This window comes from Accipiter gentilis, chromosome 16 (genome assembly GCF_929443795.1).
Source record: "Accipiter gentilis chromosome 16, bAccGen1.1, whole genome shotgun sequence".
NCBI lineage: Eukaryota > Metazoa > Chordata > Aves > Accipitriformes > Accipitridae > Astur > Astur gentilis.
The window spans coordinates 17,383,806-17,398,961 of NC_064895.1; the positions used below are offsets into that span (position 1 = coordinate 17,383,806).

Genomic DNA, 15,156 nt, shown 5'->3' on the forward strand with positions numbered 1-15,156 from the left:
TAAAAGTTTTACCTAAAATCTGAGCAAAGAAGTAACCTACAGCTTACTACCACCTTGACTCTTCCCAGAGTCCCATCACATGCCACGTTAGGTAGTACATTTCATGTGGAAATCTGAGGTCTTCTAATACCATTTGATTTTCTTCTACCTTTAAAATTAGAATTTCAACACCAATTTTTCCTGAGTATAAATGCCACATGCAAGTTAGTGTTTCTCTTTGATATCCAGGTAAAATATGTCTCAGTTTCATTCCTAAAGATGATTTTCTTACAGCAAATACCACAAACACAACCTTCTCTCACTTTAAAAATTATTCTCTGATTTTGAGGTAGAAGTTATTTTTTATTTATTTTTATATCTAGAACCTACCCCAGTTAGGTTGCTAATCTTGTAAGCATTATTTTAATTCTCTAAATTCTTGTCATCTGTTAAGTGTTCTATCATATTAATGGAAATAAAGCATCATTAACTCTTAATATCAGAAAAAACAGACACTTGGACTTGATGTATTTCAAAAGTGTGATCTGAATACATTTTTCTGTCCATACCCAAAGTTCAAACTAAAGGTAGATGGACATTAAATTGTATAGACAGGATCTACAGAGGTTTGCCATATGTTTTTGGGGCAGGGCTAGTGGTGGGTAGGAAGGGTTCATTATGCTGTTCAGAAAGATTCTGGAATAACAGATTCTGTGACAGGCAAACAGAATTTCCTCTTGCTGAAATCATAAATTGCATTTTATAGATTATTGGTAATCAAATGTGATCAGATTCTTCAGAAGAAAATTAACCTTCCATTGAATTTAAAAAAATTGTAATTCTGAACTATTATCATCAGACTCATTCACAGCATAACAGAAAAACATGCGATGATTACTTGTCATCAAGTAATCAAAGAAATAGTTAATACAAACTATGTAAGTGCTTCTTGCGAGCTTCTCCCTACATAAAGTGGCTTACAGAAATACTGCATATTTGGTTAAAGAGATTAAGTCTTAGAATAAACTTCTTTTCAGTTTAGAATGAATGCATAATGAAGCATGCATTATTAATGCCATAATCCCAAGACTAAAATATACTGTAATGGCCATATGCTGTCAATCAACTTTAAAATGAGATTATGATACAACAAAAACATGCTCAGCAGCATATTATGCTATTATACTTCAATTTTCAAGACTTTTCTGAATTTCATTAGGGAAAAGGTTGTTACTTTGTACTTCAATGATTTCAGAATTCTATGAATACTAACTCATGGAGGACAAGAACAAAGAATATGATGGAAAACTGTTGCAAAATACCTTAGGTAATATTCTAGTCCCAGAGAAGTCAGCTGGCTCTTTCACATTCAGCCCAGTGTTGCCATGTTTATATCCTGACTGTCTATTTTGTTTAAACACTAAATAATTTAGCAGCATCAAAATTTAGAGGGTATGACTTCTCTGTTTTCTGGAGGAAACAAAGAAAGTCTCAGAATGTTATTTCATCTTCTCAGATCTTGCACCAACATCTATCAGGCTTTGCTTTTTATGCCTCATGTTTTATAAAATGTTTTAATGCTTTTTAATTAATAGTTAATGTTAAGAGAGATACAAATATTGCTGCAAGGTAAAGCTGCTTTCACAATTTAAAATTAGAAACAAACAAGACTAAATTGATCATGTCTGTCAGAACAGTAGATGATCTGCTGCATTACACAGGGGGCTCTACATCACTGTCATCTGAATGCAGTACTCAGGCAAGTAGCTTAGTCTTTCAATGAATGGGTTTATTCATCTTTCAGTGGGCAAAAAGTACTTGTCTGACTGACAAGATGTCTAAGTTAAAAAAAAAAAAAAAAACAAAACAAAAAACAAAACAACAAAAAAAAAACCAACCAAAAAAGGCCCTGGAACCAATTCTGGAATAGAAACAAAAACGAAAAAGTATCCCTACCCTCGTGCCCCCCACCAATGCCAGGTCTGGTCTGCCATAATCTTGTAGGCTAGAACAGTTCCAAAGAAATATTGTAAAAAAAGTGCTTCTATAAAAAACTGAAACTGAAATGAATAGATGAATAATGTGAATGGGAAACTCCAATATATTTACTTCCTTTGCTACTAGGTAGAAGAGAGATCAATAAATACCAAAACTTTTTTAAACTAAATAATTATATAAAAAAACTATCAAGGTTCAGGACATATTCCAAGGAACTGTAAAAATAACTACAAGGTAGTTTCCTGTGGGAAGAGAGCACTAAGCATTCAAAGCCGTGGAAACCTAAACACTGAAACAAAAGTCCCTGAATACTTAGAAGAACAATAAGACACATATGGACTTTTATCCTTGCTTGTAACACCTGTTTTCATGGCTGGTTACAGAAGCATCACATGGAAAAGACAAAAATTCCCAAACTATCATAGCACAAGAAATATGAAAACAGAAACCAAACTCTACCCACAATATACTTCAACTTTCTCATAGGTTAGCACATATTTTTTTGTAGCAGAATAGTATGTGTATTTGCAGGGGAGACAACTTACCCACTGTCAGTGAATAAAAATTCCAGATGGGTCATATAAACTTCCCAAAGTGGAACATTGTATCGCTGAGCCAAAGAAACAGCAATCTTGTAGACATTTTCTTCAAGTGTTCTTATAGAGAAAAAACATAAAAGAAAACACAGAGAAGTTACACTAAGCCCCTAGAGACTTGACTTGAAAATAAATATTTACACTAAAAAAGTAATGATTTCTTTTTAAATTTATTTTTCATAAACCAAGAAACTAGAATCACTGTTGAATAGACACAAAGTACATCCTCTTGCATTTGCTTATACTCAGTACTCCTTTTCGGAAAAAAACCCAAACCCTAACAAACAAAAAGTCAGACTAGAGATATTCCAAAGACAGGCACCTACACCACATACGCTTTGGTTCTCAATGACAGTTTCTGCTTAAACTTTGTGCTAAAGCAAAAACCTCAGTTTTCATTTCATTTCAATTACAAAGTGATAAAGGGTGTAATGTGTCACAGTAAGCATTTATTTGATTTAGTTGCAACACCTATAGTGATTTAGCACAACTGGTATGTGGGTCCTCAAAGCTCTTCCTTAGAAGTTCACAGACAGAAATACTCTTAGTATTTGCAGACTAAAAGAAGGTGTGAAGATATCGAGCTTCACTCTGTAGATGTCCTAGAAATACTAAAAACTGTTTTTCTGTTATTGTATACAAGTTTAACAAAATAAAAGATGGAGAATCTGTTAAGTGATCAAAGACTGAAGTTAACTTCATATTAATTTTTATTAATCCACTGAAGTTAGTATGGCTCAAGTAGACACACATGGTTCTTGGTTTTAGGCTGGTATAGGAGCAATACTACTAAGGCTGATGCTTGGGTTTTGGGGCTTTGGTTTTGTTTTGATTTTTTTTCTCCAGGATAATTCCAAGAAAAATACTTTTTTTTTTTGTAATTACATCCTAATAAACCTGTCATGAACAACTTTTTAAAAAATGCATTTAATGTGAATACTGCTGACCATACTGTTTTAGATTCTTTAATTAAAAAGTCATGTGGGACTAAGGAAAAAAACGTTACACAACATGAATTATTACAAAATATAATTGCAGCTGTCAGTAAATTAGTTTACAAATTGTATTAATATAAGACTCATGTTAACTCCATAAACTTGAGTGACCTTATCATATTATGTGTAATACCTTCCTTAGATTATTTACATTGTTTTCTACAATCCTGGGGGGGGCAGGGTGCACTTTGTGGAGCAACAATAACTTTTAGTACATTTTCTATACCATCATCATGATCCATGTATGATATAAAAGGAAAGCAGAAAAAACCTACAGATGAAAGAGCATATCCTCCCAGTTCTTTTTCTGTCATTTACAAATGGAGATCTATACCATATCTTGATCTACACTAAACAAGGCTTACAGCTGGAGTCTGACTTTCTCGCCACCCCAGGTGAACAGCTGACACATCCATGCACCTTAACTGTGATTTTTACACAGTCAATCCAACATATCATTACATTCCACTGTGATAGTTGCTACAGATATTGGAGAATTAAAATAAGATACACAACACAGAGTAGAAAAGCAAAATGTCAAGAAAGAACATAAAGCTGAAAAATCTTCTCAATCAGCTATCAGAATAGCCTTTGCATTAAACTATTGCTCCAATAGTTAAAAAAAACCCAAAAACAAACAAAAAAAACACACACAGAAACAAAAGACTCCCAAAAAGCAAAAAATCCACAAGCCTTTTGTAATGTTTCTTAGTTATGACAACTCCTGAAAAGTATTAGGCCCTTTACATGGAATAACATGTATGCAAAGTATAGGAGGCAGAACACAAGCATTAAAATTAAAAGAAAGAAATATATTTTAAGATAAATAAAAGTATTTATTGAAATATATTTAAGAAGAAAAGAGGAAAAAGAAAAAAAAAAAACAACAAAAACCCCACACTATCCTGTCTCTTCTGTTCCAATGGCCATGGCACCTTCCCTCTGATTTTCCAGCACACCAAGGCTTCCTGTACGCAACCTCTTGCAACTAGACTCAATACTTCAATGCAAACAGAAAAATTTTTAACGCAGCAAGCAATGATGTATGTATAAGAGGACGATAATCTAAACTTTTCCAAAACTACTCAGTAAAAGTCATCTAATCTTTTAGAGGCAGATGCTCTATTCTATTTTTTGACATTAAGAAGTGCCATGACAACACTACATTGTAAATTCCAGATTAGCAGCCCTAGTTTGTGCAGGTTGTCATTCAGTACATAAAAGCAGATCTTTTTTTAACAAGAGACACACAACAGCTGTTACCAAATCACAACACGTGTAAACTTAACATTCCTTCACATTTTTCAGAAATCATTTGATATACTGTCCACAATGGGATTACTAATTAAAGTGAAGGTGAAGATTGATGCAAGAACTGCACAGCGAGTATACCACGGGCTAAGGGGAAGATAACAGGGTATTTGGGAAAAGGTACACTGGAGGTGATGAGGTTAACAGCAGTATTCTGCAGGCTAGTCCACAACACTGATCTAAATACTTTCAATAATTAAAAAAAAAAAAAAAAAAAAAAGATATATTACTTTCTTTGTATCATCAATTCAGATACAGAATGTCTTGACAGAAGGAAAAGATGATCTTTAGGCATGACCTAATAACCCTCTGCTTAAAAAGTAAATACTACAACAGCTTCTGAAATGAACTGAGCAGTTCTAAAATGAACAATGTAGCTACTGGAAAGAGTCCAGTGAAGGGCCACGATGATGAAGGGACTGGAGCAGCTCTTCTACGAGGAAAGGCTCAGAGAGCTGGGACTGTTCAGCCTGGAGAAGAGAAGGCTCAAGGGGATCTCATCAGTGTATGTAAATACCTGAAGGGAGGGTGCAGGGAGGACGGGGCCAGGCTCTTTTCAGTGGTGCCCAGTGACAGGACCAGAGGCAGTGGGCACAAACTGAAACACAGGAGGATCTGCCTGAACATCAAGAAACACTTTTGCACTGTGAGGGTGACGGAACACTGGAACAGGTTGCCCAGGGAGGCTATGGAGTCTCCATCCTTGGAGTTATTCAGAAGCTGCCTGCACGTGGTCCCTGGCAACTGGCTCTAGGTGTCCCTGCTTGAGCAGGGGGGCTGGACCAGATGACCTCCCGAGGTCCCTTCCAACCCCAACCATTCTGTGACTCCGTGATTCAGTAGAAGAAGGTGATATGAATGCTTAGTTGCACAATAACTTAATCATACAAATCAGGAGTGGCTCTTGGAGCTAGTGGGATCCATTCCCCCTAGCACTTTATAAACCTTACCAAAATCCTGCCTTTTTTGTCGTGAGAGTGGCATGCAGTGGCAGCATAAGGCAATGGAGGTTTAAGGAAATGGTACGGTATAAATGAACAACAGTAACAAGTTATTCGTTGTCAGGACAACAGTGACAGGACAAGAACAAGTAGTTGTTACACAATGAAAAGCTGAAAAAATGGCCATCACCTTGTAAAGGACCTTTTAACTTTCCTTTACATGCCCCTTTTAATGCGCAGCCCTGTCCCTGTGAGCCCAAGGACTGCCAGAGAAAGGCCCACTGAAGGCTCCAGTGCAGACACAGTTTGGATGTACTTCGTTGTGTGCTATTGCACCAAGACTGGTGCAAAAACAACGTCAAGCAGTTCTTGTGGATGGTTCTTGGCCACCCTGCTTGTGTGCTAGCACACATTTCCAAAGTACCAAAAACCATGCCTGCGCAGTAGCATTCAGCTGGGATTTTGCTGAGTATCTTCAAGCTCACAGAAATAAATATTTGGCAGCTCAGAGCAATTTTGGTTTTTTTTTCCATCTTGTCCTCTCAAACCTCTGTTGTACCATACATGTGCATATGTTTGCTTGCAATCGCCTTCTTTAACATTTTCGGTTGACATCAATCAGCTACAAAGCATTAGAACCACCACTGGATTCAATCATAATAAAGGGAAATGAGATCCACTTTTCCAGTTGCCCATCCTCAAAAAATGTTTTTAAAAAAAATCCAACTTAGGGAAGTGAAATGAATATTAGCCTTTAGTTTCCTCTCATGTTTGAAGCAGGAAAATGAGATGGAAGGCTACGGCTGTTTGTTAAGTGTTGCAGCAGCAGTGTATCAGGGAGAAAGGGCTGTATCTACACTGGCAATAGAGCAGAGCAGCATAGCAAAAGCATACACAATGGTTCAGAAGCTAATGTCACTAGTAAGAACTGAAGTATATTTGAAGTGGTTTTATACAGGACTTTTTGGTTTAGTCTTCTGCGAAGGGACCTAATTCATACGCACCAAAATCATTCTGAGAACCCAATAAGCACAAGCTAAGTTACAAAATTCATATTGCTTGGTGATTGCACAATTTTTCTGAAAAATCTAAAATAAGTATTTCAGATTGGTGACATCAAACAAGGAAGAAATGGTACTACATCATTAAAAGCAACTGCTGATTTCAACTTTTAATTTAAGAGAAGTAGTGAAGGCCTGAAGACCTCAGAGTAGGTGAATGAAAAACAAACAAACAAAACAAAACAAAAAAACCCCACCAGCCACCCAAAAACTGGCCTTAAGTAAAAGAATGATTTAGAAACCTTATATACCATGGTTGGCCTGAAGCTATATAGGACTACACTCAGGAATTCGCATTCAGTCTTACTCTGGTTTCCCCAATTCCCTTCCAGATACATTCTGGCTCTATTTTGCCCAAATAAATAGTTAACTGCTTGAGAACTATCCTTGATTAAGTCTGTGATGCACCCAGATCTTGAAATCTTTGATAAATAATGCATAACAAGCTCTAATCACAATACACTAAATATGGAAGACAAAATTGACAATTTGTTAAGTAGTTTTACAAATTCCTCATTCTCATACCAAGCTGTTTTGTAAATAAGATACCATCTCTTCCAGGTGTTGTTCCTGCAAACAGCACTTCATAAAAGATTGAGAACATGAGGCACTTAGTGATAATTCAAAAATAAGAAAAAATATGCTACAAAATTATATCAAATTTCCACATTATTTTCATTAGAAAATGCAGATTAGGAGTCAACTGAGAAGATTAAAGCAAGGAAGCTGCAAGCTGAACAAGTAACTAGTTGGATCTTTGCAACTGCCTAATATGGGACTACCACTCTCATCCACATGCTATGAAGCCTCATTTTTACTAACCCTTTCATACTGTTTTTCAATCCTACTTATTGTAAGGAACTTTCTCTTCAGTTTTACTTTATTTTTTACAAAAGACACTATCTAAAGGACTCTTGGATGAGAACGTAAGCAAGCATGCTGCATCTGAAATAAGTATCTGTAATAACAGAAGGATTTTTGTATTGAAGTTACTGTAGATAACCAAGATGTAACATTCACCTAGTGACACACTACTGATATGTGCTCAATAAGCAATATATACAAAACACATAACTCCAATGGAAACATTAAAAGATGCTTAAAAACTATTTTCATGAATGCAGTGCCAAAATCAATGCAGGTATGGATTTACAGATGCAAAGCAGCAGCTTAGTGCTCAAAACCTGAGGTTATACTACTGTTCTTATTCTGCATTTCATATCAATGTTTTCATACTAACAAATTTCTATTGGAATTGTAGGTATGAGTAGCTACATACATGGAAGACTGTAAACATCTAAATATGCTCTTCAAAAGCTTTATGAACAGAGTAGTTGAAATTTAGGTTACAAATTATATTGAAAGCTTCTTATTGCACAGAACTTCGACAATCTAGAAGCTACTGAACTGTGATTGTCTTCAAAACATATAGAGTTCAAGTATATTCATGGCTTGTTCACAGCTTAAAGTACCTGCTTGCAGATGTTGATTAAAGGTGAGTTTAAAATGAAATGACAGTACTACCCTATATCTTCCTTTTTTTTCCTATTTTGGGTAACTGAAATGTGAGATAAAAGCATTCTAAGTATCAGAACATGCGCGCGATGAAAGCTCCAGTACTTCCAAATGAGTACAAGGGAAAAATATTGTAATACACAGCAGCTTTAACTAAATTATTAAAAATCAAGTACAGTTTATTAACCTTTCTTGGTTTGTTTTGTTTTAAACTACAGTTCATTACAAACTGATGCTTCGGCATACCCTAATAGATTGCTGGAGCAGGTTTACAGGACAGAAAAGGAAAAGATCAGACCTTCATCTATGCTCCGATTTCATTCATCCCTGATTAACTTTAATAATAGCAGTTAATAAACAAAGAGTTACAGCTTCCATTAAAAGTTATCAATTCATTTATTTGAGCAACATTTCATTTAAGTGGAGTAGTGGAACAGAAAAGGCTTTAATTGTAGCAGCATCACAGTGTAAACGTCTAAAGCATCTGCTAACTTATCCCTTCTAAAGGTCAGCACTCAATTTACTTCCCTGATTAAAGCTTAAAGTAACTCCATTTTAAAACAAAGCAAATAAACATAATAGACATTACTTACTCTGCCAATCCTAGTATTGTTTCTCTCTTGTACTGTCCATCTGCTGTAAACCTCTGCACATCCACTCCCTTGCCAAGTCCTTGCAGAATCTGAGCTTGAGTGAAATCCAGTAGTCGCTCATTGTAGTAATGCAGCTGATTTATCAAAGTTGTGATTTCTTCAGGCCAGTCTGTATAGCCATACTGACTAACATGCTTTGTGACCATCTGAATCAACTCTTTTGGATCAGCCTGTGAAAAAAATTGACAACAAACTAAAAAAAGCCCTGTAAATTTCTGCATAAAAAATTTACCATTTTATAATTGATCCCTGTGCTCAGAACTGAAATATTTGTTTCCATTTCTGAGAATTTATAAGTACAACAGAATTCAAAATCTTCTGTAAGGCCTATTTGCTATGATGTTAAAATTTATCCTGTTGGAATGTTTAAGACTATTCCATATGCTACAAAAATTCAAACAAACTTACCTAGCCAAATTAATAGTAACAAGTACTTCACTACGACTGAATTCATTTGTAATTAATATTTTCATTTTTATTAACATTAAACTAAGCAACTGACTGGTAAAACACTTCAACAAATCAAAGAAAACTTACCAAATCTCACCTCAATTACAAACACCACAAGTAAGTCTACTCTAAAACAGAGACTCTATCTCAAAAAATAAGAATGGAAGCAATATTACAAACTGGGTTTTTTTTGTCACTGAATTGCTGATACACTTCTATTATACAGAACGGATAAAAGGAATAGCTTAGCATTTTAAGCGTGGAGCACTGATACTTTCAAAGAACAAGAAGTGTTGCAGGATCTGCAAATTACACATGAGGCTTTACCTACACCCTGAAATCTTCAAATAATTAAACATTGATCATCCAAAGATTGGGACAACCTTTGTTTTCAAAATATCTTCATCACAAATAAAACTTACTTTTCTGTGTTACAAATTATGCATCAAGTGCATATTTCATCAACTATTAACTTCTGTAGTCAAAACCCCACACAGCAAAGCAACAAATCTGGAACATGAAACAAATCCAGTCTGAATGTCTGAATATCTGAAATTAAGAAGGAACACATGTACTGTAGAGAGTTCCCAATTGCCTCAAGACCTGGACAGTCCTATGTTTAGGCACCTCCACTTGAATACAGCTGTGTGCGATATGTAATCACTCAGCACACTCAATACCTTGTTTTCTCTCTTCCATGAAAAACGAGGCCACCAGCACCACAATGCCGTAAGGAAGCACCATGACTTCTGTGTAGCACCCACTGAGGAAGGAGTGCCGCCAAAAAAGCCACCAAAAAATACCTGGGGATGCCAACTGTAGTTGAAATATTATCTAAAAGAAACAGCTGATTTAATTGCTGTGGTTTCAAAAATATTGAGTGTACTGGACAAATATACTTTTATTACAGAATGATTCTGCTAAATTAGAAACTAAACTTATGAACATTAACTAGAGTGCACAGCAGGGTAAAACATGCACCAAATATTTGAACTTTGAGGCATGCTTGATTTTTTTCTATGACTTGCTGGTTGTTCTGAATTGATTTTTTTTAAATTATTTTTTTCTTTTCAAGTCTTAGCTTACAGCCTGCTCACCAAGTCATATTAAATGCTACAGGGCATCCTTTTTCCTCTCCACATGATATTTTTCTGAAGCCCTCTAAACACTGCAAACTCATTGATTTTATAAACAACATCACTAGTTCTTTCAAGGTTGCTTAGGAGATTGGTAACAGAATAATAAAACCTCAGAAAAGAGATAGGCAAGCAGAGCAGTGCCTTTACAATAAATTGTATCAGCTGGAAACCAATCCACTGCTTATTATGTACCCTGGTATCTCAGTTTGGGTGATAACACTAGAAAACAGAGCATGGAGACAGGGAAAGTCAGAGCAAGATGAGGAAACCTGTTTAACATAATTGCCTAAATCCTCTGTACAGTCCACTGAGAAAGGCAGGTCCCTCTTACCCTCTTACCCTACGAGGGTAAATTTGCTCTCTTTTGCTAGGTTTCCCCTCTCTTCATTAAGGAAAGTAGAATCCAGTGTCAACACTCTTATTCCAGTGCACAGCCCACCACATTGTTCATAAAGTACACAATCTTGAAAGTATTTTCAAACAAATACGCCAGAACTTTTCTTCGAGAAATTGCTTCTGAAGGTGAAAAGATAACATTTTTAATAAGTTTCCTGAATAGCACATAATTTTTCACCATAAGGCAGAACAAAACTTGCGTATTTACCACAATAAGTTAAAATAATACTAATTACTAAGACAGGTAGATTAAAGGTAGATTAAAACCACATAATTTTTGGTCCACTGTTGTCTTCAATACATTGGGCAATAACTATATTTAAATGTGAAATTCCTTCTAAAAAATAATAATCTGCCACTTTACTTCCAATCATAATATTCTGACCAAGTTGTCACCCTCTCAAATGACATCAATCACTAGTGCCAACCTTTATTCCCCATTTGTTACACTTCCCTAAAAGCATCTGTGTGCATTCTTCCATGCAGCCTGTTTATACTTCAAAAGAACACCTTAACAGTATCTAATCAGCTTAATCATTTTCCTGCTAAAACTTTTGTGAAATAATACCTATAAAGATGCTATAAATGTGCAGTTCCACCAGGACAGCTCTCTATCAAACTGGTCAGGACTGTTTCATTGTTTTTCTTATCTGAACCTCTTCTACTCTTGTTTTGCTACCAGGTTATAATAAAAATAAAATTAAAAAACCTGGATCAAGGACCACTACACGATACAGTAGTACCACAACAAATAATAACAATGACAAACTGTTACAAGGAGGGAAAGAGAAGGAAGTGGAAGATAATCTGATGTACATGTTGTTTAAAGGATCAATGTGATCCTTGGACATACACAGGAGGAGCAAGAAACAAAAAAAGTTACATAAATGTTTGTATCCACGATAACTAATTCCCACTACTAGGTTCCTTTCAGGGTTTTGAAGTTCTGAAATATGTTATAAAAGGGATGGCTCTGAAAAGTATCACAAAAATTAGTTAGAGGATTTAAGAAACGTATCTTATACTAATATACAAATAACGTCTTTAGAAATAATGTCTTAGTGTCTATTGAGCTTATTAACTACAGAGTTAGAACAATAGAATCATACACTGTATAAATACCCATGTATGTATATCCATACATATGTAAGGCAGAAAAGTGCATCAAACTCATCAATATACAAGATTGAAGTATGAGATTTGATAGCTGGTAAATCAACATATACACATTCAGATTAAAGAAAGCACAAGTTGTTGTTGTCTTTTTATCACAAGCAGTTGCCAAGGATTGTGTTGAACTCTTCATCACCAAAAATCTTTCAGTCAAGTGTCGTCCTCTTTTATCCCTTACAAAACCTTGCTCCAAACTATCAGAGCATGTGAAATAAAAAATTAGTTTAGAGAAATCTCACAGCCTGCTTCATGCAAGAACCTATATCAGTATCTGATGTGAGACTTTCTAGGGTTTTTTTAATCTATAAAAAACAATCTTTCCCAGATTACAGTTGTTTGCAAAACCGATTTACTGGAATGACACACAGTTTTGGTCCTCTCAGATTTGTCATCCTTCTATAGATTTAAAATGTTTTCTTAAATAACAGTGCTGCTTGCACAGTATTTATTAGGCATTGAACACAAGCTCAATGAAAAAAAAAACCAAAACCAAACATAAAAGCTAAAGTGTTTGTTCTACAAGCTATGTAGAACTTTTATTTCATAAATTTAAGTATTCGTTCTTCAACATTTTCACATTTTTAATAATACAAGTTTTTTAAGAAAATAAGCGCAAATATTTCTACACCCATTAGATACCTAGTTCAATTAGACGTGATGCTTGTTCTAACAAATGCTAATACAGAAAGACTATTATAGCTGTATTGCCAGTATTAAAAAAAAGTCTTAATAGTTTTTAATTGAAAAGAACATAATAACTACCTAGTAATAGTAGCTGGCCATGAAGAAAAGTAGCAATAGCAGTAAAGGCTGACTCTTACTGCAGCATTCATAGGGTTTACAAATTCTTTTACTTTCTTAAAATTGTAACAGGCACTTGAAAAAAAAAAATTCTCTACAGCAGTTCATGTAAATACAAACAAACTTTGACAGACAGGTAACTGATAAGAAATCATATTCAACTTGTGCTCTTTTTTATGATATCTGTCAAAAAAAAACCACCAAAAAGACCCAGACTGCTACTACACTATTATCTCTGTTGGCTTTTCAGAATCTTTCAGAAACTCCCCAATTTGTCAGATAAATCTCCTCCAGTACTTCTAGACAGGCATTATTTTACATACAAACACAGCAGCAAACTTAGAGTAAGTTTCCAGATAAGCCACAAGAGCTGACCCAAGCGTATTACACCCTTAACTCGTGAGCCTCCCTAGCAGTGCCAAGGTAAATCCCTCATGAACTACCTGCCAATGTATTTTACTCATCTATTGGGCTAGTACTATGTGTTGTGCTATAACAATGCTGTCTTGGCAACAGTGAAACAATCTGGCATAGGCTTTGCTTGGGAATTAGGAAAAAAAAAAAAAAAGAAAAAAGAAAGAAAAGAAAAAAAGCACCCATCACTTCAGCATAAAATTAATTTTATTTCATGCTATTAGATGTGATTTACTCAGCACAGATCAGGACAAGTTACTGTCAATATTGCACCGCCAGCCATTACCAGTAAACCTCAGCTGGGGATCAGGGTCCACCTGACTAGATGTTTTAAAGCAGTATTTCTGTTTGCCCATCCTCTGGGAGACACACCTGTGAAGCCCTTCAGAATCTATATGCCACTGTGATATTATAAAAGCAACACTGGTTTTAAAAAGAGATAAGAGATTTTGATCTTGGAATTTGTTCACCCCATTCTGTAGAATAATCTTCAATTTTATTTTTTTTCCTCCCCTTGCAAGCTGGTATTTCTTTTTTCTTTCAAATCTCTTTAAAAGACTTAACTCAGGCATACACATCGGGGGGAGGAAAAAAAGAAAAAAAACAAACAAACAAACAAAAAAAACCCAAACAAACAAAAAAAGAGAATCTGAGTCAGGTTTTTTCCTCTTCCTCTCCTGCTCAGGAAGCGGCAACAATTTTACAGCTATGGGAAGATAAATAAATAATAAAAAGCTCTACTGTAAACACATCATTGAGATAATATTAGATCATTGTAAAGCTATTTAGCTTATTTACTTCTTTTAAGACAAAGAATATTTCCAATTGTTCTAAAAAGGAGTATTATTCTTTTAGTTTTGTTTTTAATGTGAATGATCTTCAGACCGTAACACAGAAATGACTAGGAACACTGATGAGAAAAGCTGCTTAGATCATCGAGACTAATCCACTCATAATCACCCCGAATACATACGTGACGTTGTGGACTTTTGTGGATTGCAGTTGCAAAACACTTCCATCACCTTTTGAACTGTAATCTTCTGGTAATGGTCAAAAGCTGTGACTGCAGTGAGCCACAGGAATTCGAAGGGGAAGGCAGAGGACATGGTAAGTTGTGCCCAGATTCTTCTAACACCGGATTTGCTCTAAACCATTTTAAGTGATCCTATGAAAGAGATCATTCTACAGAGGAAGATACATAGAGCAAACAAAACCCTAAAGGTTAGCAAAACTAGCAGATGACAGCACACGAGCAAGGCAAGAGACACCAAGGATCAGGGTAAAAATTCCTGCTGCAGACACAGCTGCACTTTGATCACTATCCCACCTCTAGTTGTTGCCCAGCTCCAGCACTTCTAAGGGAACCAAACTACACCTCTGGGAAGCACTTACATTTCAAGGAGGAGAGGAGAGCTCTCCCTAACCCTTGTAGCAACTGCCACAATCCCTGTAGCAAGAGATTCAATGTGCTATAAATTTGATGGACGGGGAGGCAAGACAAAAGAAAGAAAAGAAAAGAGAGAGAGAGGGAAAAAAAAAAAAAAAAGAAGAGAATCATGTATAGGTGACACTTTTCCTCACATACCGAAGCAGGAAAAAAGATTTACAGGAAAGAAACAGTTCACTCAAGAAGTAAAATTCTGAACGGGTATGTTCACTCAAGCGGTAAAATCCATCCCTCCACAGGACAGCTTTTCATTAATTAAAACAATGACACTTGTCCTCAACTGAGTG

At 35.6% G+C, this 15,156-nt stretch overlaps 1 protein-coding gene across 1 annotated transcript in view; it reads right to left on the bottom strand.

Moving 5' to 3' along the window:
- NBAS (NBAS subunit of NRZ tethering complex) overlaps positions 1-15,156 on the bottom strand; it is a 189,434-nt gene that overhangs the window by 69,217 nt on the left and 105,061 nt on the right. Inside the window, exons 41-42 of the mRNA XM_049818661.1 lie at positions 8,990-9,219; positions 2,523-2,633 (exon numbers count right to left, since the gene is read on the bottom strand). Of these exons, the coding sequence (XP_049674618.1) occupies positions 2,523-2,633; positions 8,990-9,219 (341 nt within the window). The remainder of the gene's footprint in view (positions 1-2,522; positions 2,634-8,989; positions 9,220-15,156) is intronic.